The 23,926-nt window shown below is 56.0% G+C and overlaps 1 protein-coding gene across 1 annotated transcript; it reads right to left on the reverse strand.

Annotated features, from left to right (window-relative positions):
* Positions 1–562: 562 nt before the first annotated feature.
* DHX34 (DExH-box helicase 34) lies at positions 563–23,830 on the reverse strand. The gene is given in 18 exon segments (XM_035712409.2): positions 563–813; positions 1,397–1,436; positions 1,438–1,536; positions 1,781–1,957; positions 2,951–3,037; positions 3,039–3,236; positions 5,472–5,578; positions 6,594–6,711; positions 6,998–7,171; positions 7,390–7,614; positions 8,664–8,765; positions 9,411–9,604; positions 11,531–11,705; positions 14,483–14,700; positions 15,849–15,951; positions 18,615–18,869; positions 20,703–21,014; positions 23,129–23,830. Coding segments are annotated over 18 exon segments (3,420 nt in total). The 3' UTR covers positions 563–679.
* Between the last annotated feature and the right edge of the window lie 96 nt (positions 23,831–23,926).

Below are 23,926 nucleotides of genomic sequence, written 5' to 3' on the forward strand. Positions count from 1 at the left end.
TCCGATGCTCTCAGTCTGGTTTGGGCCTGAGTGTGATGCTGATCAGAAAGTTATTTCTTTCTTCTGGAATGAGCGTTTGTCATCTGTGTCTTTCACCGGAGCCATGGAATTTACCAGCATGCAGGGATCAAGGCACTTCCCTATCATCCTCACGATAGGAGTGTGGCAGGGGCCAGGCCGGGGGTCAGAGGGGACAACTGTGGATTGCCAAGGACCCCGCAGCAGGAATGGCCCCAGTGACTGTGCTGGATGTGGGCCCACTTCGACATGGACACCCCCACCCCCACCACTCCCCGCCCAGTTCTCGAAGTGACTCTCATGGACGGACAGTGCAGGTCTCCCTAGTCTGGGGATGAGCAGGACCCATGAGGACAGAGTCGGGAGAGAGCAGCAGCCAGCGGGGCCCACGTCCTCTGAAGTCCCTGCTTGGCCTCACCTGCCCAGATCGGGCCCTGGGAGCCTGGGATGGCACGCAGCAGCGAGCAGGATGAGAGCCGGACTGTGGGGAGGACCAACGACGGGCCGCTGGCGCTTCCTGGAGGGGCCGGAGTAGGCTCAAAGGTCAGGGTCAGCCGATTCGACTTTATTCACATTTCCACACTCCCTCCTTGCCAGGTGGGCCAGACCAGAGCTCTGAGCCCAGGGCGCAGGTTCAGGGGGGGCAGGCGGGGCTCCGGGCTCACATGTGCTGTCTGCGGTGCCGCAGCACCTCCGTGGGCGTGAACAGAAAGTCCTTCTGGCAGGCCTCGCAGTGGTAGGGCCTCTGCAAGGCAGACGCCTTGGGGAGGGGCTCAGGGGCAGTATCCTCAGCCTCTGTGAGAGAGGGGAAGGGAGGCTGTGGGGGGAGGTCCCTCTGCTGCATGCTCCCACTCCCACCCAAATCCCAGGCCTTCTCCCAGCCTCTGATACTGCCTCCTTGGTTATTACACACACACAGGCAAGTCTTTACTGTGTGTCTCTCACTGTGTCTGTCTCTGTCACTCCCTGGGACACAGGGACTGGGAAAGAGAGTGTCCTGGGGTGGGACAGTGTGGCCCCCCCTGTCGCCTTCCTGACCAGCCCTGTGTGTGTGGGTGGGGTGTGGGGTACACACCCCGAGTGCTGTGTCAGGGTCTGCCTGCTGTGGCATCCCCTGGGTGACAATGGGGGTGTGGCCAAGACAGAGAAACAGAAACAGGCAGACCAGAGTCAGCACCACATGGAGACCAGAGAGAGACACACACACAATGCTCCAACCCTCCTGTCCCGGGCTCTGTGACAAAGCTTATGTGGCCGGCACCAACCAGAGTGAGAGGGCCGAGGTCCTCAATCCCCAGATGTCCAGAGAGTGAATGCCCAGACTCCCAGGACACAACTGCGGGGTGGGCGGTCACAGTGCGCCCCCCAACATCCTTACCTGGGGGGGCGTCCTGCGGGGCCTCTGGGCACGTGTTCTCGGTGGGCGATGCGCTCCAAGGGCGTCAGGGGCATGTGCAGGCCGCAGTGGGGGCAGGTCCAGAAGGTGCGGAGACAGTCACTGTACAGGTCTGTGTCGCTCTGAGGCAGGAAGGCTGCACCAGACTTGGCCCCCTGCCCAGCTTGCCACTACCCACCTGGGACCCGTCCCAGAAGCCCTCGGGGTTGACAGGCCCCATTGTGAAACCACATCCCTGCACTAAGTTGGGACGTGGTTGGTGGGGAGGTAGGGGCTCCCTCAGATCCCATCTTCAGGGGCAGGGCCCGGGGGGGGGTGGGGGGCAGGCAGTGGGGAATGAAGGGCCGAGGTGGGGTCCACACTTACTGTGAGGCAGTTGTAGGTGAGAAAGTCCGTGACCGCATAGCCCCCTTTGGTGGGGTGGGGGGACAGGGCAGAGCTGCCGAAGAGGCCGGGGAGACTGGGTGCAGCTGTGATGGTCTGGGGTCCCACATAGAGGTTCTGGACTTCCAGCCCCGTGAGCCGCCGGAGGCTGTAGGGAACCTGGGGAAGGAAGGGCAGGAAAAAAGGGGAGAGACTCAGGGAGACTCAGTAGAGCACCTGGATCCAGCTGTACCTGAAATTGAACCCAGGACAGTTCAGCTACAGAGCCAACTGCTTAAACCAATCACAGGGTCTCAGACCATGGCTACCAGAGGCTTGTCTGGAATACACCCCGATGCCCCAGCTCCTTCTCTGCTCCCTGTCACCTGTGGGCCCACACCACACCTCCCATCTGGCCACCCTGTCCCAGCCTCACCTGGCACGTCGGTCTGGTCCCCGTGCCCCAGCTCCCCAGGGCACCGCTCCAGGAAGTTACCCTGGCGCACGCCCTTCTCTGCACCCCATCCACACACAGCAGAATCAGGGAGATTCCAATGGCCCACGTAAGAGGTGGGGAACAGATCTCAACTCTGCTCCGCCCAATTCTTCCCCTCCATCTTCCTTTTTTTTTTTTTTTTAAGATTTTATTTATTTATTCATGAGAGACACAAGGGAGAGAGAGAGAGAGAGGCAGAGACACAGGCAGAGGGAGAAGCAGGCTCCATGCAGGGAACCCGATGTCGGACTTGATCCCAGGTCTCCAGGATCACACCCCAGGCTGCAGGCGGTGCCAAACTGCTGTGCCACCGGGGCTGCCCTCCCCCTCCATCTTCCAAGAACAAGCTGCTACTTACAGCTTCCCTCTCTGGCCTGCACACCTTTAACTGTTAACGAGGGTACGGCGTGGTGCGTGGGTGCCGCATAAACCCATAAACGTGTGCTGACCTGGGGGAGGGGCCCGCAGCACCTACCCGCATGGCCTCTGGAGCTGTGCCCCTGGGGATCAGATCCTGCCTCCACCCCTTACCCTCTGTGTGACCTTGGGCTTGTCCTCAGCCCAGCTGGGTTGCAAACCTACCTAATGAGCTGGAAGCCAGGCCTTGTGGATCCCTAATCCCTGGGGCAGGCGGCCCCTCCGGCTGAGATGGGAATAGCCACCGAGGCTGCATGTACCTTGGACGCCACGAACTGCAGCAGGTCCCTGCTCAGGTGTGCCACCTCCTTGGGGTCCACTGGAGCCTCCTCCTCCTCTTGGTCCACCCCCGGCCCCCGCCTGCCGGGCCTGCCGGGCCAGCTGCTGGTCCAGGGTGCTTTCCCAGTGGGCCCGGAGCCGCACGGAAGCTGCCAGAAGCCGGACGGCGCTCTCACTATCCGCAAGCTGGAGCTCCAACCAGCCATCGGCCACCAGGCGTGAGCAGTCACCATTGGTGTCCAGGGACCGGCTGAAGAGCAGGAGGGACTGGAGGAAAGGGGACAGGGGACAGGCAGTGGGTGTGCGGGGCAGGGTGCCATCTCAGCAGCCCCGCCAGCCCTCCCGGCCCCCACCCATTGCTCCATGTGTGGTTCTCCCACCCGCCGACCCAACGTGTCCAGCCCCGCAGCAAACACGCTGCACGCCCGCTGTGTGCCAGGTGTCCAGCCGTGTTAGCCGCGCAGGAGGCGCCCTGCTGCCACACAACGGACGTTCGACTGGGACAGACGGACTGAGATTAAAGGCAAACCATACTAGGTCGCCCTCCTGATGGGAGGCAGGTGCCTGAGGGAGGAGCCTGTGTCCCCACAAGGCTGAGCTGACGCACAGTCGGACACCTCCTGAGACCGCATCAGACGGTGTCCCTCCTGTTTGTACATGTCACCCTTACATATGCTTTACCCTCAAAATACGTAAACAAGTACTGAGCACCGGTCAGTGGGGTGGATGCCAAAGCGTTTCAGGCCGAGGGCACTGCTGCCAGAAACTTATATAAAATGCATCGGAAATGGAAAAGAAAGCCTGGAGGTAGTGGGTGGACGGAAGTGGGACACGGACGACAGAGGGAAGGATCTGGGATAAAGCAGAAAGGCCGGATGCTGGTTGTAGCTCCTGGGAGTGGGGACAAACACCATGCATTTCTTTCAACTATCTGTTTGCAGGTTATCACAGTAACGTGGGACTGCGTGTGGGATGGGGCGGCTGGGTGGCCGAGGCAGGCCTGGCCGAGGGTCACCAGTTCGGGGGCTGGGCGCCGGAGCGGGAAACCTCCACATGCTCTTCTCCTTTTGTGTTTCAGTTTCCATCAGAAACCAGGCAACCAGGAGGAGGAGGAAGAAGGGCCGGGGCATCTCAGCCAGGGATTCTGTGCTTTGTCCCTGGAGTCCTGCCCAGGGCCACCACACTGGCCCTTGACCCCGCTCTGTTCCTTCTAGCGCTGCTGGGAGAATCTGGCATTAGCGTTCCTATTTCCGTCTCTGTTTATTGCCTGCCTCTCCCGCTCCAGGAGCCCCACAGGTGTGGGGAGTATTGTGATTCTCATCACGACTGCATCCCCAGCGCCTAGAACAGGAACCGGTACCCGGTGCCAGGCAGCTGCTCCATACGTGCTGCAGAGACGACGTAACCGAGCAGGTTGGAGCTAGCTTTCATGGTGTGGGTGGAAGTCACAGCACCAGCACAATCTGCAGAGGCCCAGGGAGCCCACAGGGTTTATCTCTTCCCTTTACATTCCCCAGGGTTGAAGCGAGGGGCCCTGGTAATGGGGACACCCATCTGATGCACAGGGGAGCCATGATGTATGGTGTATGGCCCTGGAGCTCCAGCTCGGCCACTTGAAAGCGACCTGGCCCCCCAAGCCTCACCTCCTCCTCCATAAAGCGAGAATGAAGGCCAGGCCCAGGAGGGCAGGGTGGTGTGCAGAACTCATGAGATGAGCAGCTCACTTCCTGGCTGCAGACACATACATGAATCTATCTACAACCTAGGTGTGTCCTCAGCCTCCACCTGGATTCAGCCACCACCCTCTCCTGCCCCAATGACCCCAGTCACCTCCTTGCTGGGCTCCCCACTACTGCCCCACATCAGACCCTGTTCCAGCTCTGCTCAAACCCTCCTGGGGATAGGGCGTTCCAGCCTCTCCTACCTCTCTGACCCCATCTTCAGCCACTCTCCTTCACTACCTCTGGTCCAGCTGTTCCCTGGGTATAGGGGGCATGCATGTGCCTCAGGGCCTTTGCACTTGCTATTCCCTCTAAATACTCTTCTCCCTAGGTATCGTATGGTTCCTTCCCTCCCTTCCTCCAGGTCTTTGTTCCACCACACCTTCTCAATGAGGCCCATACTGATCACCTTTCCTACTACAGCCTGTCCCTTACCCTCACCCCAATCCCTCCCCAACCCCCTTATCCTATTCTTTTCATTTTTCCTAAATACTTTGCACTATTAACATATCATGTAGTACTGCTTTTCTGTCCTTATGGCCATCCTCCCCCACATGTGAGCTCTGGGAGAGCAGGGCCTGGGTGTTGTCTTGTTCACTGCTCGGTTGTCAGCATCTACAACAGTTCCTGGCACATGGCAGGTGCTCAGCAAGTACTTACTGAGTGAGTCAGGAATGCAAAAACAGCAAACAGCTGGGGGGAAGGAGACTCTTGGAGCCCACCCCGGCCTCCTCCATGGTCACCAGACCTGGGAGTTGGGGTGTATGGGGCTAGGACTCACCTGGAGAGCGGGGATGCGGACGCAGTTCACCAGGTATGGTTTGTTGGTCTCCAGCAGGGAGACGAAGGTGAGGAGCTGGTGCTTGCTGCTCATCTTGTCCTTGTCATCTGAAATAGTCCAGAGGGCAGCTCAGGGCACCCCTGCGGCCTGATCTCCTACCCACAGCGCCCCCTGCACTGGTCTATCCCCCAGGGGCTGCCGGTCCCACCAGGGCCATTTACGCAGCTGTATAAAAAATATGTCTGTGTGAATAATGGTAGAGTGGCTGTGACTTATTTTTAAATACTTTGTCATAATGAATATGACTTTTGCTATTCACTATTAGGAAATACTGCTAATTTTGTTAGGCAGGATAGCCACGCTATCGTAGTGCAAAAAACCAGTCCTGATTTTTACGCCTCTAAACGATATAATGGCTGGGATCGTGTCCCCGCAGAAAGGAGAAAAACGTGAGGTGATGACAGAAGCTGGGCGAGGGGACCAAGGGCTCATCCCACTCTCTACTTGGATGGTGTCGGGAATTTTTCAAAATTAAAAAAGAGAAAAACAATGTTAACAGGAAGAGAGCAAACTGACTAGGAAATTACAGCAATTGAAGATTTGAGAGAAAAATTTAAAATTCTACCTTAGGTATTTAAGATTATAAACGTTGCTTTTCGGGGTTAACGATGACATTTTCCCACAGTGCATCAGTTCCTTAATAGACAAGGAGAGCGTGCAGTTGTGAACTAGAGCTCACACAGAGCATGGTGGCCTGCACCCCAGGGAGGGCACCTCGGCTGGGGGCGCCCCTGGGCAGAACCAGGCCAAAGAGCTCACGGAGCCCATGGAACTGGTCCATTCTACTCGCTAAAAGCTCAGGCCTGGGTTGTGGCCGCAGTGCCCCATCAGCCACCACGCCACCATAGCAGGGAGGGTGGGGATCAGCGTGGGGGTGACTCACAAGGCCACGCAAAGAGGTCTGGCTCTTGGGACCACCAAGCCTGCAGATCCCACGTCAACAGCCCCAGCAAAGGCCAAGTGTGGGGAGAGCCAGGGGTAATCCCAGGCAGCGAGGGGCACCCTGAAGTCACCCCCTCACATCCCAAAGGGTTTTTCTCTCCCTGCCTCCACTCACAGTACCTTGACTCCCTTCGCTGCCCCTGGCCTCTTGCTCCTGTGTGTGCAGCACCTCAGGGCTGTTGGCAAAGATGCAGGTGGGGTGCAGCACAGTGCCCTGCTTGGACTGCGTGTGGAAAATCTGGAGGGGCAAAGGCAGACACCAGGTGACACAGGTCCTGTGACCTACCCTTCCGCTGCCCAGAATCCTTATCCTCCCCTTTCTCGGCCAGATTCCCCCAACTACATCTCCACTCAGAAGTCCCCTCCTCAAAAAAAGAAGTCCCCTCCTCCAGGAGCCCTGGAGGGCAGGACCAGGACTGTTCTGATAACCTCTGATAAGCACCGTGTCCTCAGCACCAAACAGGGCAAGGAAGGAGCGCTGAGTGACAAGACACGTGAGGCCAGGGCCCAAGGAGGAGGCCCACCTGGTCCGAGTCCTTGCGGCTGCTGTTGAATGGGTCTGGGACAGCGAGCTGCGGGTAGAGGCCCCGACCCAGCACCAGCTTGAGCAGGGCCATTTGGTCCCGTGTCAGGTCCTGGGCGGAGCTGGTGGCTGCCTGCAGCTGGTCCAGGCTGTGCCGCAGCTGGAACTTCACGTCCTGGGGGGAATGCGGGAGAAGGCGAGTTTCTGGGGGGCCCAGCCCGGTGCCCAAGAGCCAAGCCGGTGTCCAAGGGCCGTGTCCACTGGGACATATAGACTGAGGGTGCCGCAGACTACAGGGGCCAGGTCCTGTCCACAGAACCCGGTCTCCAGAGCTAAGGGCAGGGCTCGTCCCCACTCTGCTGGAGTCCACCCTGCCCGGCCCCAAGCACCCACCTGGATGTCCACGCTGTCGCCGGCCCCCCGGTCCTCATCGCTGGAACAGCCATCCAAGTCCTCCTGCAGCCGCAGAACCTTGCGCCGGCGCCCCCCGCCCTCCTCATGCTGGCGCTTCAGGCGGTACAGCGCCCGGCGCTCGCGGCGCTGCTGCAACCTATGGTAGCTGTCCCCTGGTGTCGGGGCCTGCGCCCGGGCCAGCAGGCCATGGTCCTCCAGCAGCTCCTGGGGGCGGGTGGGAAGGTGGGTGGGGCTCAGGTGAGGGACACAGGCAGGCTGAGTCTGGGGCTCCAGTCTGGGCCTGCCACTCACTGGCCCCTCTGTTTCATTTTTTTTTTTTAAGATTTTATTTATTCATGAGAGACACACAGAGGGAGACAGAGGCAGAGACACAGGCAGAGAGAGAAGCAGGATCCATGCAGGGAGCCTGACGTGGGACTTGATCCCAGGTCTTCAGGATCAGGCCCCGGGCTGAAGGCGGCACTAAACCGCTGAGCCACCTGGGCTCCTCTGTTTCAGCAGATACGGGATGTCGTGTGCGAGTGTGACACAGAGGAAAGGGTCCCCGCCTTTCACCACCTTTCTCAGTGTCGGCAGGCCAACAAAAGCTGAACCGCTGCTCTGAAAAGCCAGAGATGCTGAGAGATGCTGACAATGGTCAGAACATCAGCAGGCCCCAAGGGAGTGGGGATGGCTCCTAAAGGTGCACAGTAGGCTGCAGTCGGGTGGCCACTCCCCTGGGCCTCAGTGTAGCCATCCGCAACCACAGGCAGTGGACTACACAGGGACTCGCCCTGTTCTAAAGGCTCTACGCGTATTAACTCCTGTAATCCTGCCAGGACGGCTGGCAGGCTGAGGCCAGCCGTGCAGTTACTTGCCTAGCATCACACTGGTTGCAAATTGGGATGTCCATTCTCTCCAGATTGGGTGTCCCTACCATCACCACCCCCTGCTGCCTCCCAGAGCTCTGTCTGCATGGCCAGCTCAGCACCCCTGCTCCAGATGGCCAGGTTCTTCATGATGATATAGCGTGTGACCGTCGACCCTGTCTACTTCTCTAGGAAGCCCTCCTGGATTTCCACTCCTCTGACTCACCCAGGCCACCCCACATCTGAGTGTCTGATGGTTGGGGAGGAGGATGTATGGTAACACTCTGATTGCTCCATCAGAGAAGAGGTGGTGCATCTGCAGTCACTCCATCTCCTCACACCCCATCACCATCCCCCACTTCCCCAGGTTTGTTCCCGGCCCCCTCTCCTCGTCCTGAGTCTCACCTTGAACTGGCGCCGCAGGTTGGCCATCTCGTACAGCCGATGCTCCTCTATGCCCCGGTGGCGGCACCACTTGCGTGAGTTTCTGCTCCGTTCGGATTTTACCTGGGTGGAAAAACCAGACTCCAGGGTGTCAGGGTCTAGCCAGCTGGGGAAGAGTGCTGGGGGCTAACCCAGTGCCCAGACACCCCCAGCACGGCCCAGACACCAGCCCCCGGAAGAGTAAGAGGCAGGGACAAGTTCTCCTCCTCCTTCCAGGTCTCAGCCCCACTGTACCCTCCTACAGGAAGCCCTCCTGGGTCAGACATCCCCTCTGGGCTCCCTCAGCCCCTGGGACTGTCTATCACAGCCCATTCTCAGTGGTCACTGTCTAGTGACAGGCCTGCCTCCCAGCATGGGACCATGAGATCCAAGAGGGCATAGCCAAGGGCTTTTAGTCACCACTGGGTCCCCAGCACTGCCCAGTGCAGAGCCAGGGCCAGAGCATGTGCTGGATAGACAGATGCCACCCTAGGAGTGTGTGAACTTTCTCTGGGTGGCAGTGGTTTTATTCAGTGCTTTAAAAACCCCAGTCTCTCCCTCAAGGCTGGGCCCCTCAAGTGCATGCTAGCCCTATGGCCACAGGGATGAACGGTGGAGACAGGGCCCTTCCGGTCTGCAGAGGGCTCAGGGGTCCTGGCAGGGGTAGTGGGCCTCCTCATGTCCCACGCAGGATGTCACTGACAGGGGTGGTCCCTCTGCTGGGCTCACCTGCACCCAGGCATTGAAGACGTTGAAGAGCGTGAAGGGGTCCCCCTGGTCGCTCTCCAGGGGCCGCCGCGCTGCCGCACACTCGGGGTTGCTCTGGGCGCTGCGGGTGAAGGGTGACTGGACACTGAGGGCGGCTGCAATGGTGAGCACAGGCTCCGCCAGGTGGAACATGGAGCCCAGGATCAGCATCTTCCCTGGCGGGTGGCGGGGAAAGGACAGGGGCCAAGCTGAGCCTCCTGGACTCCAGGACGGCCACCCCCCAGCCTGCCCCCACCTCCCTCCAGCTTCCCCACAAAGGGCCTTGGGAGCCACATGGACAGAATCAAGCCCACACTCTGCTTCCTGGTCATGTAAGCTCGGGCAGGGCCTCAGTTTCCCCATCTGCAGGCTGGAAGTGACCTTGATCTTGCCTCCGCGGGCACCAGGTGGACACCGTCTGAGGGCCAGCTGCCATGGTCAGCAGTGCCACTGCTCAGCTGGGCCTCCTCTCTACAACCCATGCCATGCTCCCCCGTCCCCCCCCCCCCCCCCCGCCGCTTTATTCTCCTGCCAGGCACCATCCTGACCTGCGGTGGTCTCTGCCTCCTGCCTCTAGAAAATGACTCCACGGGAGCCCTAATGGCCTGCCCGGCACACAGCAGGTACTGACTTATGTGCCTGCTTCGGGAGGAATCCTCTTCTGCTGTCCTTGCTTGATTCCAGGTGGAGGCCGGGGGAGCAGGGGGGGATGGAGAGGATGGGAGAAGCCGGGGGTGTGGCAGGGAAGCAGTAGGAATGGCATCTCAACACAGCGAAAAGCCCTTTCTCTGCCTGTGCTCCCCAGCAGGAATCGGGCCGACCCCTGGTCTGCACCACCAGGCCATCGCCCGCCTGCCCTGTGCTTGGTGGCCTGTCACACGTGTCTGACTCATCCTCACCAGTCCCCTTAGCCGCCTTGTTGGAAAGTTCCTGTTACACATCTAGCCTCAGAAAATAAAGTTCGGCGATAAAACGAGGCTGTCCCAGAACCCTGTAGCTCTGACCCGTGGGCAAGTCCCTCCATTTCTCTGTCCTCCGTTTCCCTGTCTGTGAACGGGGCTAGAAGCTGCACCCGCCCTGCTGTGAAGATGACCAGGCCTCACCCCAGAAGCCCCTGGAGCTCCACCCGGTGGCACAGAGTAAGCACGCCGACAGAGCCACCTGGGCCTGGGGACCCACAGCGTCAGCCTGGCTGCGGAGCGCCTCCCGGCTCTGCCCACTGCATGACCCTCGGTGACTGAATGACAGCCTTTCTCTGAGCTTCACTGGAAAGCGTGTCACTCCCACATGACATCTGATCAAACCCAGGCTCACCTGCTTGCTCTGGGCCCTTGGGTGTGGACCTCTGCCCCTGGCCAAGCTTCAACTTCCTCATCGGCACAGAAAGGGTGACCATGGTCCCAACCTTCACCAGGTGCCGGTGAGAGGATATAAGACCCATTAAGCCTTTCACAGACACACAGCCAATGCTGTGAACAGAACATTCTTTTTCTTCTCAGATCAAATTTCCCTTGTTCTAGCCCGGTGTCCTTCTAAAATAAATAGAACCATCTTCATAACCATGAGAGGCCCTCAGGGTCAGCAGTACCCAGCCTCCTGTTCCCACGCAAACTCCAGGGTGTTGCACTGATGGGGACTTTAATGATATTAACACGGGCAAAAGGTTCTGCTGAGCATCACGCCCAGAAAATACTGCCACAAGGAGTCCTGCTCAGCTGGGAATATTCTGTGGGCCACAGATCAGATCATCTAAAATGTCCTGAGTCAGGCAAATCAGACCAGAACACACCTCGGTCAACCAGCTTCTCAGAAGGGGCAGGGATGACTCAGGGATGAGCAAGAGGAAGAGGCAGGCAGTGTTGACATCCTTACGACACCAAGAGGGTGGGCACCGGGTGGAGCTGGGAACAGGGTGTGCAGAGGAAGCGAGGTGCCTGTTTGTTTACTGCTGTACCCCAGTGCCCAGAACAGTCCCTGCCACAGGGAACTTGTGACCGAGTGGACGGGGCCCAGAGAAAGAACAGGCTTGCCTACGAGTCACTCAGAGGGTGAACGGTCCCCATGGCCCCTTCCGGTGTGATCACCCCACTGGAAGTCCTCACCAATCACGACGTCCACTGGCAGCTGGGCCAGCAGGGACCCGATAGGGGTGAGGGCCTCGGAGCTGTCCAGAGCCCCCTGGTCCTGGAGGTAGAGGATGGCCGTTTCCAGGCTGGCTGGTGGCGGGGGCTCAATGAAAGGAAAGGTTCGAGGGTCCCCCACGCTCATGCTCTTCATCTGGAAAGACAATTGAACCCCATCCAGGATTGGAGAACACAGGAGCTACTGTGGAGCAGTGGCAGGGGGCTCACAACACACAAACTCATGATACCTTAAAACTCCCGATGTCAAGGCCCGTGTTAGAGAGGCAGGGGAGGAGGGCCACTGTCTGCCTATCTGTCCAGCCTCTCTTCTCCCAGGCCCTGGGAGAAGGCCCATGGAGCAAGCCACAGGACTTAAGCTGGACCAATCTTGGTTTCTCAGGGCCTCCAAACAGCAAATTACCAAGGAATGAGTACATGACCTGAGCTGGGCCAATCAGGATCCTCCCTGAGACTTTTGCAAACTGACGCCAGGAGAGAGAAGTCCCAGCATCCTCCCTGGTTGTGAGGGGCTGGCATGGAAGCCCAGAGCTGCTGGGATTATTTTTCCCTTGCCTGGAGATTAGCCCAAGCCCAAGCATAGCAGATATTGTCCTTAATCATCCCTAAGCCAGACCACACCCTCAATGGATGCACAACCTCATGAAATCCTCCTTTCTGCTTACGGTAGTTTGAGTCAGGTTTCTCTCACTTTGGACTGAAGTGAATCCTGACTAATTCAGAGGCCCCGAGTGGCTGCAGGTTGTGGGAGGAAATGGAGCAAAACACGCACCCATCACCAGACCTGGTGAGATGGAAGCCAGCAGCCCCTCTATGGAATGGATGGAGGAAAGGCAGGCATGGTGGTTCACAGGGCCATGAGGTAGCAGAAAGAAAGCTTGGGGGGCCCAGGGCTCTAACCAGCCTCACCGCAAGCTGACCTGCTGGCCTAGGCCTCATCCAGAGGGCGCCACAAGCTCAGGGTGTCCACCCAGCAAGCAGCTGGTCCACCTTCCCCCCTGCTGCCCGGAAGAACACCCAGTGCTCATTAAAAAAAAACAAAAACAGAAACAAAAAACCCTTTATATCAGAAGCTCTGGGTGAGCGTTAAGGTTAGATTTTTTTTTAATTTTTTTAAATTTTTATTTATTTATGATAGTCACAGAGAGAGAAAGAGAGAGAGGCAGAGACACAGGCAGAGGGAGAAGCAGGCTCCATGCACCGGGAGCCCGATGTGGGATTCGATCCCAGGTCTCCAGGATCGCGCCCTGGGCCAAAGGCAGGCGCCAAACCGCTGCGCCACCCAGGGATCCCAAGGCTAGATTTTTAATTTAAGCTCTCTAGGTGAACATGTAGCTAGAGCTGGCAAGCCCCGCTCTGATATACTCAGCCAAGGCCATGGCCCTGGACAGTTCCAGGTCAAACAGGACTGACCAGGTGCTGCCCATGAGACCGGATAGGTGAAGTTCCCACAGCCTTAAAAATGAGACCCGCTGAGTGAAGTAAGTCAGTCGGAGAAGGACAAACATTATATGTTCTCATTCATTTGGGGAATATAAATAATAGTGAAAGGGAATATAAGGGAAGGGAGAAGAAATGGGTGGGAAATATCAGAAAGGGAGACAGAACGTAAAGACTGCTAACTCTGGGAAACGAACTAGGGGTGGTAGAAGGGGAGGAGGGCGGGGGGTGGGAGTGAATGGGTGACGGGCACTGGGTGTTATTCTGTATGTTAGTAAATTGAACACCAATAAAAAATAAATTAAAAAAAAAAATGAGACCCACAAGGAGGGGCAGGTGTCACTTCTGGATGATAAAGGAGGCCGCGGTGCCACCCTCGGCTCCCATGCATGGGCCTGACAGCCTCAGATGGAATCCTGGCTCTGCCACTGGCCAGCTGTGCCACCTGGGTCAGGTTAACTCATCTCTGTGTGATGGGTTCCTCATCCAGAAATTGGAATGATGAGACTACTTACCCCTAGTTTTTTGCACGGTTCCAAGCACTTACAACACACAACAGAATGGTGCCAGGCCCACAATGGGCACGAGGCACGTGTTCTCTATCCACTGTCACCATCTCCATCACTGTTCTTAAAAGAGCTGCCAACTGACAGAAGATGGAAAAGACTAGAACAAGCCCGAGCCCTACAGGACATCACTGACCCATTTAAATAACCGAGCCTGCCGCTTCTCCATCTAGGGATCGCTCATCTGAAACGGTACATTGTCCCTACCGGTCAGACCAGCGTTTGTCAAAGCAGCTTACAGGGGTCAGGAACTCGCAGAGTGGATCACAAGCAACAGTTTTGAAAAATGAAATCAAACAAACAAACAATCAGAGTGTATCACCCATAGGAGGGGGGCTGGTTTGTGCCACCGGCCGCTCCCGCCCCCGGGGGAACCTGCTGTGGAAGCCACCTGTTCTGCCTCACTCGCACTGGCCAGGCTCCCCCTCGGTGAGGTGCACCCCGGGACTGACTGCTAACCAGGACAAGCTGAGAGGATGGACCTGGCCCCCAAACCCTCCCCTGTTCCCTGCCAGCAAGGTGAGCACAGAGCCACACAAGGAAGGGGCCTGGGTCCCCAAATACAAGAAGCTTCCCCCCCACCCCGAGGACTGTTTCTGTGTGTTGGCCACTCTGTGAGTGGGCCTATTTGGCACAGCAGCCTAAGCTAAGCAAAGCTAACTAATGAGGTAAGAGCCGTGACATAAGACATACGGATGGAGAAACCCCAGTTTTAAAAGCCACACCCTGGTGGACTTTCTGTTACAGCTGAAAGCATCCTGGAGTCATGAGGTTTTTCCCATGAGCCTGTGGATCTGGGGAACCATCTGCCACTCAAAATGGGATCTGACGGTTGGAAGCAATGAGCTCCCCTCCATGGCCGGGCCCTGAAACCCCGGGATCAGGCCCATCCCCAGCCGCGACTCACCTGCAGCACCAGTGCATCCAGGGCTACCCTCCGAATCTCCGGAACAGGGTAAGGGGCGAAGGCATCATAGTCCGATTCAGCATAGAGGCGGAAGCAGACGCCAGGGCCCGTGCGGCCTGCCCGGCCCTTGCGCTGCTCGGCACTAGCCTGGCTGATCCAGAACTCCTGGAGCCGATGCAGCTTGGCCTGCGGGTCATAACCCATCTCCTTCACCTTCCCTGTGTGGGAACACAGGAGACTGGGTGCCACAGCCATGGGGAGCCCCCCACCTTGCCGCTCAGTCCCCAACGCCCTCACTTCCTCCTTTATTCCACTGATGCTGACTGAGAGCTTATTCTGCCCTTGACCTTGACATTTCATTGATCCATCCTTATTTCCTCATTCACACATCTCTTATTTGTGTATTCAGAAGCCCAGTCAACCAGCTGTTATTAGTAGGCACCTGCTGCGTGCCAGGCACTGTACTAGGTGCAGCTGTGAACAATGACCCCGGCCCCAGAACAGCAGGGGCTGAACAGAAGAGTTCCTCAAAAAAAAAAAAAAAAAAAAAAAAAACAGAGTTCCTCGACCCTAAGACCAACTTTGTCCACTTTCATTGTCTCTGAAAATGGGACACCCCTTGAAAGCAATGACATGTCAACGTTCAATGGCCAGCAGTTTTAAATTTTGATGGTACATAAAATTACAGAATACTTTATCATGGATGGCAATCCAGATTCAATCCAGCAAGGTCACTGCTGACATTTATGGGTTGCTCACTCTGTGCCCACAATGATACTAAGTACCCAGGGGAAGTCACTCATGTCACCCTTACACCTCGGGGGAGGCTCTATTATTGCCATTTCACAAATGAGCAAACTGACACACAGAGTGTCCATGACAGGACCTTGGTCACACAGCCAGGCTGGCTCCAGTGTCTCCCAACCGCTATGCAATGCTGACTTCCCAGAGAACGGTCTCGGGAAGACAGAAAAGAAATACATCAACAGATATAAAATATAAGGCCCATACTCTGAGGAACAATAGCCCTCATAAGGAATGGGGGGAAGAACAAGGAGATCACAAAAGTGAACAAGGTAAGCTTCTCTGATGGGGACACATGTATACAGGCCCTGAAATGAGATGAGGGAGTGAGCCTTCTGGATCTCTAGAGAAAGACAGTTCTTGGCAGGGACAAGAGTCAGTGCAAAGGCCCTGAGGCAGGAGCAAGCCTGGAATGTCTGCGAAGATTAAGATGTTGCCTCTGCTCCATGGCCCTAAAGGCCACCTACTGCCTGCTTTGGTCTGGAGTTCCTCACTACACGTGCACATCTCCAGACCCCACATTTCTCCCTAGGGCCTGGGGGTGGCGGGGAGCAGCCCTTACCAGAATCAACTACAAAGCGGATCCCATCAATGGTGACAGAGGTCTCAGCAATGTTGGTGGAGAGGATGCATTTCCGAACTCCAGGGGGGGCCACATCGAATACCTGGGGTGGAGGCGGAGGTAGGTGAGGAGGTGACATCCAAGATGAACTCAGCCCTTGCTGACCCATGCCTGGTGGCCCAAGGGCACTTCCCACCCACCTACAGTATCTCAGATAGCCTCAGTGTCTCCCACTGAACACTTGCCTCCTCCCTGTTCCCCATCTCAGAGACAGCTCATCACCAACCACACCAAAGGGGCCAGAAACCTGGGCTGGCCTGGCTCTCCTCCCCACCCCCCAGCCACACCTGCACATCGTAAACATTTCTGAAATTCATTCCCCTCCCCGCAAGCCCCCAGCCCTGCCCCAGTCCAGGCCCTCCCTTCCCATCCACATCTTGCCCCTGCCTCCTCCCCGGTCTCTGGCCTCCCGTCCATGATCGCACACAGCAGAGGGATCTGCTAAAGCACAAACCAGCACTGCTCCCAACCCTGCTCAGAACCCTCCCATGGCTCAGAAGCACTCAGGACAAAGCCCAAGCACCACACTGGGTCTTCAAGGCCCTGTGGCCTAGGCCTGCCCACCTCTCAGTCCCACCTGGCCTGTCTTCCCCATCACAGTCCAGACCCTAGACACCCTGAGGTAGTCTCCCAGGGGCCCCGCCTTTCTCTCACCACAGGCCCTTTGCATGAGCCCTTCTCCTGGACCCAAGAGACAGTCAAGTACAGTGGTCAAGAGTGGGGGTCAGCGACTAGGCTGGGTGTCAGATTTAGCCTTTTGGCTGTCTCTGTAAATCATATTTTAAATAGCACAGCGTCACCTGTGTCTGCGGCTCTTTCCTACTCTAATGGTAAAGTTGAGTAATTGTGCCAGAGATGCAATGGCTCATAAAACCTACAACTTTGGGGACACCTGGGTGGCTCAGCAGTTGAGCATCTGCCTTTGGCTCAGGTCACGATCCTGGGGTCCTGGGATTGAGTCCTACATTGGGCTCCCCCCACAAGGAGCCTGCTTCTCCCTCTGTTTGTCTGTCTGTCCCTCTCTCTGTTCATGAATAGATAAATAAAAGCTTTAAAAAACAAAAAAACCCTTCAACTTTGGGGTGTCCCTGGAGGGCTTTGTCAGTTAACCATCTGACTTCAGCTCTAGTCATGATCTCAGGGTCCTAAGATTGAGCCCTACATCGGGCTCCCCGCTCAGTGAGGAGCCTGCTTGTCCCTCTCCCTCGGCCCCTGTTCATGTTCTGTCTCTGTCTTTGAATGGATGAATGAATAAACAAATAAACTATACCTGTACTTCCTGACCTTTTACTGGAAGTTGGCAACCTCTGGTTAAGAGCATGGGCTCTGGTGCCAAACTATCAAGTTCCAAAGCCTGGCCCTGCCACTTATGTGACTTGGCACAAGTGCCTTGGCCATAGTGTCTGCATTTGTTCTGGGTAACAGTGGCACCCGGGAGACAGGGCTGCTGGGAGGTCTAAATGAGGCAAGGCACACACAGGCCTCCCAACTCCAGCCGGCCCGCAGCAGTGCTCCACAAGTTAGGGGGGACACTCTTCTCCCGGACCCCTTCCTAGGCTGGGGCTTTCTAGGGTCTCAGTTTTAAAAGTTTCCTTCTCCAGTAAGCCTTCCCTGAATCTGCCAGGACTGTGCACTCACATTTCCAGAGCTTTCCTCTACCATTTGTAAAGTATTGGCTGCTTGCCATCTCCTTCAACAGTCTGGCAGCTGCATTAGGGGAAGGGCCCTATCTTGGCTCCCAGGGTGTCCCGAAGAGTCTCCTCAGCACAAGGGGAAGCACTAAGGAGGTGCTCAAAGGTTATTTCTTCCATCAATAGACAGCTGGGTGTGACCTGAAGGGCCTCCTCCCTAGGGGACTGTGACACCCTCCACAAAGGCCTGGTGTGTCTCACCTCCCGGGATCCACACCATCATCCAGTACTTTCCCCCTGAACAGAGCAGCCCGGGTCAACTAATGGGACACTGCAGACATGAGGGGCTGTGATGACCAAGGTTAGGCCATAAAAGACATTGTGGCTTCTGCTTGGGTCTCTTGGGGAGAGCCAGCCATGTTGGGAGGACACTCAAATAGCCCACATGGAGGGAAACTGAGGCCCCCAGCCAACAACCTGCCATGTGAGTAAGCCATCTTACAGGAGGGCCCTCCCACCCTGGGGAAGCCTTCAGATGGCAGCAGCCCCAGCTGACACCTCAACTGCACCCTCTAGAGAGACCCTGGGCCACAGGCACCCACTTAAACCTCTCCTGAATTCCTGACCTGTGGAAGTGATGGGAGATAGTGAACACTTACTGTTCTGAACTGCTAAGCTTGGGGGGAATATGTTACACAGCAACAAACAACTACCACATGACCTGAAGGCCTCTCTGCCCACCCCCTTCTGTGCCAGCAGGGCAGTCTCTCAACTGTTCCCCACACCCAACTCACAGAATCCCACCTCCACACCCGGGGAGTTGGTCCTCCTCCACCACCCTGGACTACCCCCCACACTGGACTACTCAAAATCCTCCTTGCCCTCCAAAGCTCCACTCCCATCTCATCAGGAAGCTAACCCTGGCACATACTGCCCCACCCAAAAGATGTGAGGAGGCCTGTCCACGGCCCAGGGCCCTGCAATTGTGGGATCATGTCCCCAACCCCCACCCCCTCCTCCCCTGGCCTACATGGCCAGACTCCAGTGCCCCACCTGGCCTGGCCACACGTGGTACCTTGTCCTGGTCGGCCACAGAGAGGGCACTGTGCAGCGGCAGCACCACCCAGCGCTGGGTGCGGCTGGCATAGGTCTGGGCAGCCTCGAGTACTGAGCTGATCTCCGCCATGCCACTAAGGAAGACGAGGAGGTCGCCCCGCTCCTCGGGTGGGTACTTATTGTCGATGGCCTCCAGCACCCTCAGGAAAGGCCCAGGGTCCAGCTTCTCCGACTTGGATGCCACTGGCTCTGCCTCCTGTGGCTGGTACACGACCTGTGGGGAGATGGCCCCAGGCAGGGGCAAGCCTGTCACCCTAGCGCAAGGCAACAGGGCAGGAAGACCACAGGCTGTCACCCACCCATCAGGGAGCAGACTGCACTCTCAAATGGATTAGTTAGAGGAGGATGTCATAAAAAGACAAAGTATCAGGGAACTGGAAGGCTCCTGGGGTGCTGGTAACATCTGATGCTTTTTAGTGGGGGGTGCTGGCTGCATACTGTGTTTGATGTGTGGGGATTAACCAGCTCTACACAAGATATGCGCATTCTGTTGTGTTCGGAGGGAAGCTTCAACAACAACAGAATTTTACAGGATGGAGCCAGGATCAAAATCCTAGAAATAACCCTTCTCAGAAAGCATCCTCACTCTTTTACAGCTGCCCTGCCCAGAAGACAGTGGGGGGCATTTAGAACCCAAAACCACAAGGAACAGTGCAGTTTCCTGGAGCTCACCCTCCAAGGCTCTTACCAATTCTCAGCGCAAGAGGAAGGATTTTCAAAACACAAAAGAGAGCAGGTTCAGGGCACAGACTGCCTGGGAGGGCCAACAGGAAGCCAAGTAGGGGGGGACCCCATGAGTGCCACTCACACGGGTCCCCTCCAGGAAAGACAGAAAGGTGGGGAGGGAATGGGATGTGGAAGAGCAAAGGGAAGCTGCCTGGCCCGGGACCACATCCGTGAGCAGGATTCCAGTCCCAGCTCTGTGGCTCCATGTCTCTGAGCTTCCGTTTTACCCCCATGGGCAGAAATCCCCGGCACTGGACCCCAGGCTGTCTGAGGGCCTGGCCCACGTAAGCTCTTCCACGTTTGCTGCAGAGCATGCAGCACACACCCCGTGGATGTCAGCTGTGATCATCTTCGCTAGGATTACCAACAGGACCAATGTGCCAGCCACAGCAAATAGGCCAAGCAAGAGGGGCAAAATTCAGGGCAGAAGCTGCCAGAGAAATCAAAGACCTGGGGTGGGAAGTTAATGACGTGTGTGCCCAGGACCACTATGGGGACAGGGTGAGGCTGGGTGTGTCGAGTGGTGTAGGAGACCCACAGTGGCCCAGAGACTCTGCTCTTTTCTTCCCGGGCACAATGTCACTTAGCAAGAGACAGAACACTTTCCAGCCACCTCCCCACCTTGCAGCCAGGTGGGGCACAGGGAGGAGACAACTGCAGGGTCCCTTCTGCCTTGAAGACAAACTGGCCCTTCCCTGGCATGGGGCTCTCTCCCTCTTCCTGCAATCTTCAACTATACAGAGCTGGACAGTTCCCTAGGACAGTGGTGCGTGGCATGGGGGTGGCAGAGAAGGGGGGAGTCCACCCCCAGGGGACATTTGGTAACATCTGGAGGCATTTTTAGTCTTCACCACTGAGGGAGGATGATGGTGCTGGCAGCTAGTGGGAAGAGGCCAGGGAAGCTGCTCAATATCCTACAATGTGCACAGCGGCCCCCATGGCCCAGAATTCTCCAGCCCAAATGTCAACAGTGCAGAGACTGAGAAACCCCAACCCATGAGATGGCAGAGCAGGAGAAAAGAGGAGCCCGGGTCCCTGAATGACCACATGCAAAGAGCTGCCCAGCAGCCCCGACCAGCAGGACTGTTACATAAGAGGAATCAACTCTTATCTTTACATTTCTGGGTCTTCTCCAACAAGCACTTGGCACCGTGCCCAGCACACTGTCAATGCTCAGAAAACGGCAGCTTTAAAAGCGAGAGTGTGCACAAGCAAGCACATCCTTCACCGAAAGATGGGAATCTGAGAAGGAGGGAAGGGACATGTCCAGGTCAGCCAGAGTCCAGGTGGGAGGATGGGGGGGCACGGGAGTGACACTGACCGTGATGGGGAACAGCCTCCCGGGCACCTGCACCACGGGCGCCGTGCCAAAGTAGCTGGAGAAGAGCGAGATGTTGATGGTGGCCGACATGAGGATGACCTTGAGGTCAGGCCGCTTGGGCAGCAGGCGCCGGAGGACTCCCAGAAGGAAGTCGTTGTGGAGGTGCCGCTCGTGGACCTCGTCCACTATCAGGACCTGGTACTGGGGCAGGCTGGGCTCCCGCTGGATCTGCCTCAGGAGCAGCCCCACCGTCAGGAACACGATCTTGGTGGCTGCCGTACGCGTGCTCTCAAAGCGGATCTGGTAACCAACCTGAGGGCAGGGGCAATGGTCAGGAGAGGAGCCCGGACCTGAGCACCAGCCCTCAGTTGCCTAAACCGAAAATCTGAGCAAATGCCCCTATTTCCACCCAACACCACTCCAATCGGACTCTGGAGGCCAGCACACTTGGGTTTGGATACCCCTCCGCCACTTTGTGCCACTGACTGAGCAAGCAGCTCCATCCCTCAAAGACACATTCCCCCCTAGACATTGGAAGAATGGGTACGTGATCATGCACAGAAAGTATTTGGTAAAGGGCCTGGTGTATATGCTAATTAATTAATTTGTTTGAGTCCCTACCCTGCTGGAAACTAAACACTGAATGTGCACCACCAGCTCATTTCATCCTCACAGCCACCATGAGAAGCAAGAACCACTATTCTCACTTCACGAATGGGGAAACTGAGGTCACTCATCCAAGACAAACACAGTTAAAAAGCGGTATTGAGAGAAAATGACCTTTTTAAAATTTTTTATTAATTTATTTGAGAGAGAGAAAGCACAGTGGGGAGGGGCAGAGGGAGAGGGAGAGAATCCCAGGCAGACTCAATCAATGCTGAGCATGGAGCCATACGTGGGGCTCGATCCCAAGACCCTGAGATCATGACCTGAACCAAGGCTCAGCTGCTCATCCAACTATGCCACCCAGGGACCCTGTGAAGAAATGATCTTAATCCCTACCTCCCACCACACACAGTGTGAACACACACACACACACACACACACACACACACGTCAATTTCTGATACAGTTTTAAAGGTAAAAATTTTTAGGAAAAAGCCTAGGAATGTGTTTGTATCCTTAAGGTAGAGGGGTATTCCTTAAACAGAACCATAAAAAGTGACAACCATAAAAAGAAAATGACAGACTGGCCCGTATTTACATGAAAAGACACTGTCATCAAAAGATAGCATCCAGAAAATGAAAGAAAACTCAGAATAGGAGACAAAATCTGCAATACATAGATCCTACAAAGGACTCGTTTCCCACATCTATAAAACCCTAAAAATTGAGAAAAGACAACACAGAAGACAAACAGGGAAAAAGACCCAAACAGACACTTGAGAGAAGAGGATCTCCAAATGGCCAATAAATACGTGCAGCCCTTAGTTGTCAGAGAAATGCTTATTACAATGTGCTACTACTAACCACCCACCCAGAAAAGCTAAAGCGAAAAAGATTCACTGTAACAAGCGTAGGTGATGGCGTGGAACACAGCACCAGTTGGGAGTGTGGATGGGTAGGATCACTTTGCAAAGCTTTAATCTACTAAAGCTAGACATGCTTGCAGATCTGATGAGCCAGCAGTCACCCTCCTAGCTCCTAGTGATAGCCCCCAACAGAAAATATGCACCGACAGACACCAAAAGGCATATTCTAGAATGTTGATAGCGGCGCCTTCACACAAGAGCCTGAAACTGGAAATGTCCCAGATTCCCGTCAACAGAAGAAGGGACGAATACTCTGTGGTATCTTTGCCAGGGGATATCAAATAGCAGTGAGAAAGAACAGTGTGCACCCACACGCTCTACCACAGACAAATCTCACAAAACTAACACCGAGCGACAGCACAGGCACCAGAGAGGACACACTTTTTGATTCCATTTATAAAAAGTGAACAAAAGAGGCAAAATTAATCTGTGGTATTTCCTCTTTAACTCAACAGTCATAATCTAAGATGATAATCTATCACTCGGGATAGTGACAACTCTTGGGGCCACCTGGAGGTGGAAGACAAGGGGGTTTCTAGGGTGCTGGTTCAGGTCATGATCTCGAGGTCCTGAGATCGAGCCCCACATTGGGCTCTGTGCTGGGCGTGGAGTCTGCTTGAGATTCTCTTTCTCTCTCCACACATACATGCTCTCTCTTTCAAAAATAAAATAGAATAAAATTTTAAAAAGCATTACACTGGGTAAGTAATGCTAGTGACATTCTCATCTGAACCATATTCAGGTCAATCTGTAGATCAACTGCTAGAAGAATCGTTGAGAAGTGAAAGGGTAAGTGCTCTGGCAACTCTCATCAATACTATACTATCGTATGGGCAACAACCTACACCCCAAGGTCACACTGGAAAAACTGAAAATCCGGCCTGGCCCACTCACCTGTGAGCCATACTGACTGAGGCTCTCGAAGCTGACACGCTTGGCCAGGGAGATGCAGGCAATCCGCCGGGGCTGGGTGCACGCCACGTGACTGAAGCCAGCAGCCAGTAGGTACTGAGGCACCTGGGTGGACTTGCCACAGCCCGTGTCACCGGCCACCACCACCACCTGGTGCTCCTTCAGTGTCTGCAATATGCGGTTCCCGTACTGGGCGATGGGAAGCGCTGCGCGCTCATGCTGCAGTTTGGCCAACCTCCCAAATGCCTGCTTCTGGCTAAAGTCCAGGTAGTGCAGCAGTGCTCGGCGGAACTCAGTCACTCTCTCTGGGGGCTGCCTGCCCAGCCCCCGAGAGTCCCGAGTGTCGGGGCCCAGGACAGAGAGGTTGATGCGGTAGCGGGCATCGTAAGTGCGAGGTAGGTCAGCCAGTGCTGGGACACTGTGCTTGGGTGGCGCAGGGTCTTTCTCCCCCTTCCTGGCGGTCTTGAGATTCTGGAATCTCTGCAAACGTTCAAAGAAGCTCCAGAACTTCTGGCACTCCTCAGAACCCTGGCGGATATAATCCTCTTCACGGAAAAAGGCATCCTCGAAAAGGTGACGTGTCTCTGGACAATTCCAGTCCCATTTCTCAGGGGCCTCCTCCTCACTGGGGTCCCAGTGTCGGCCTCGGTGATCCCTGCCCTCCTTTGTTCTGGGAGGAGGCATGCTGGGGGTGGTCACAGTGCTGTCTCAGAGTCACAGTGAGAGGTCAGTGCCTGCAATAAGGAACCACTCTTCTCGGCAAAGATATAATCTTCCTCT

The sequence above is a fragment of the Canis lupus genome, chromosome 1 (assembly GCF_003254725.2).
Source record: "Canis lupus dingo isolate Sandy chromosome 1, ASM325472v2, whole genome shotgun sequence".
Classification (NCBI taxonomy): domain Eukaryota; kingdom Metazoa; phylum Chordata; class Mammalia; order Carnivora; family Canidae; genus Canis; species Canis lupus.